This window comes from Fonticula alba (assembly GCF_000388065.1).
Source record: "Fonticula alba strain ATCC 38817 unplaced genomic scaffold supercont2.2, whole genome shotgun sequence".
In the NCBI taxonomy this organism is placed as follows: Eukaryota; order Rotosphaerida; family Fonticulaceae; genus Fonticula; species Fonticula alba.
In genome coordinates, this window is record NW_009242972.1 from 1,477,006 (window position 1) to 1,479,299 (window position 2,294).

General features: G+C 73.2%; 1 protein-coding gene across 1 annotated transcript in view; it reads right to left on the bottom strand.

Moving 5' to 3' along the window:
• Window positions 1-2,294, bottom strand: part of H696_01344 (hypothetical protein) — a gene marked incomplete at both ends in the record, with an annotated part of 19,090 nt that overhangs the window by 15,464 nt on the left and 1,332 nt on the right. The window contains one exon of the mRNA XM_009495238.1: window positions 131-352. Within this exon, the coding sequence (XP_009493513.1) occupies window positions 131-352 (222 nt within the window). The remainder of the gene's footprint in view (window positions 1-130; window positions 353-2,294) is intronic.

Genomic DNA, 2,294 nt, shown 5'->3' on the forward strand with positions numbered 1-2,294 from the left:
GTGACATAGAGAGTTAGAGCACAGGCCCGACCATGCCTCGGATGGCTGGCGGTCGGCGATGGCAGCGAAGTGAACCCCGGCCCGCCCATGCCCTCTGGCCCTGGTGATAAAAGGGGGGGGGGAGGCGGACCTGCAGCGCGACGACAATGTCATCAAAGGGGGCCAGCTCGGGGGAGACATCGTCATCCGCCCCGTCGGCGGCCGGCGCGGTGGCGGCCGGCGCCGCGGAAATGCGGAAGTTCACCCAGCGGGTGAAGGTCACCCGCTGGACGCCCTCACTCCACTGGCGGTGGACCTTGTTCTGGCCGGCGAAGCGCCGGCTCGTGCCGGGGAGCTGGAGCGTGGCCATGATCTCCGGGTGCGGTGGGGGGGAGGTGGGAGAGGGGGGGGTGGGGGTCGCGCCGGTTGGCCCGGCAGCTCGAGGGAGGGGGAGCAGGCGCGGCCGGGGGTGCGCGAAAGAGCAAGAGAGGGGGAGAGAGATAGAGAGAGAAAGCACGAAAGGGGGGGAAGTGCGGAAGAGAGAATGCAAGAGGTCCGAAAACGAGAAAACTCTGCCCCGGCTATGGCGCGCGAAGGGGAGGTGCGCGTGCGCACAAACGACGGCGGTGGCGACCCGGTGCGATCAGAGAGGGGCGCGTGTTAGAGGAGGGAGGAGGGAGGAGGGGGGAGGAAGGAGGGAGGCGGGGGGAGGAAGGGGGAAGGGCGCAAAAGGTACGTGTTGAGAAACGGGGATGGGCGAGAGTATGGTGGGCACCCCCCGGTAGGGCAGGGGGGGCGCCTGGCAGCAGGCGTGACTTCAGTCTGTGTGTCTTCCACCACCACCACCACCACCACCACCACCACCACCACCACCACCACCACCACCACCACCCCCGGGCTTGCTCTGGGGGCAGCCCCCGGCGCGAGCGGGAGACGATGGATGCCGAGCCCCAGGGGAGAGCTCTTTCCCCCGCGCACACACGCTCGCCGGCCCGGCCGTCGTCTCCGCCCTCCGTGTCCCCCCTGCCCACTCTGCCCCTTTCTGGGCGGCGCCCCCCCCCCCCCCCCCCCCCCCCCCCGGCGCCCGGAGGGGTGCGCCTCCGGCGCGCGGGGAGAAAGAAAAAAAGAGCGAGGCAGGGGGGGCCTTCATTCCCCCCTCGGCCCCCGCCGGGCCTCCTCCTGCGCCCCGAAGTCTCCGCAGCACGGCACCGGCGCGCGGGAATGAGTAATAGGAATGGGCCGAACGTGCTGGCCGCGGGGCGCGAGCCCTGGGGGGGGGGGGGGGAGACGCCTCCCGCGCCGGGCGAGGAACCAGCACCGGGGAGAGGGGCGGCCCGGAGGCCCATGGCCGCGGTTGCATGGACGATTGGGCACCTGGCCCCGGGGCCCCCTCACTGGCAAAAGACCGCCCGCGCAGCCAGGAAGCGGGGGCGTGTGGGAGAGGGCGCATGCTTGTACCTGGGCCTCCGCGGCTCCGGCCGCGCCCCCCTCCCTCGACCGAGCGCCGGGCAAAATGTCCTCGCCATTTACGACGCCCCCCACGATGGGGGCGGCCGGCGTTGCGCTGCCCCCGGGCGAGGGGGAGGGGGGGGGCGGTGTTCCACGAACGAGGAAGGCGCCCCCCGCCCGCCCTCGCCCGCCCTCGCCCGCCCTCGCCCGCCCACCCCGAGCCGGCTGACACTTGCCGGCTGGCCGGCCATGCCGCGGTGTGCTGTCGACTGCGCGCGAGCCCTGCGGCGCGGACGGGGCGCGCCCCCGTCCACAGGCATGCGCACAATGCCGCCGCGCCCCGCGCCGCGCCCGGGCGACCCCCGAAAGGGAACAGCCTCGGGCGCCGGAGTCAGGAATGACCTGCGGCAATCTGCCAGCCGCCATGAACGCCGGCCGGGGTGGGAGAAATGCGCACCCCCTCCCCCGCTCCCCCTCCGGCGGGCTCGGGGCCCGGGAGCCCGGCACCCGCCAGGCGAAGGACGGGGGGGGAGGGGGGGGGGAGACGGCACTGGCACCAACAGGGGGCAGAACGCTGGCCGCGTCGTGTCCCCCTCTCCTCTCCACACCCCGCCCCCCCCCCCTGTGTGGTTTACATATGTGCAAAATATACAGAGTAATAATCCCCAAATTTCCCCCGACACCACGCCAGCACCGCCCCCACATCCGGAACCCCTGGTCTACCGGGGGGGGGGGGGGGAACTCCGCCCGGCGATCGGCCCCCTCGTCCAGGCCCAGTCGCGCCGCCACCTCCGCCGGCCGGGGGCGCCGGGCGAGCGGACGCCTTCGCGCCCGGTCGCGGAGCCCGCCGGCCAAAGGGGCATTCC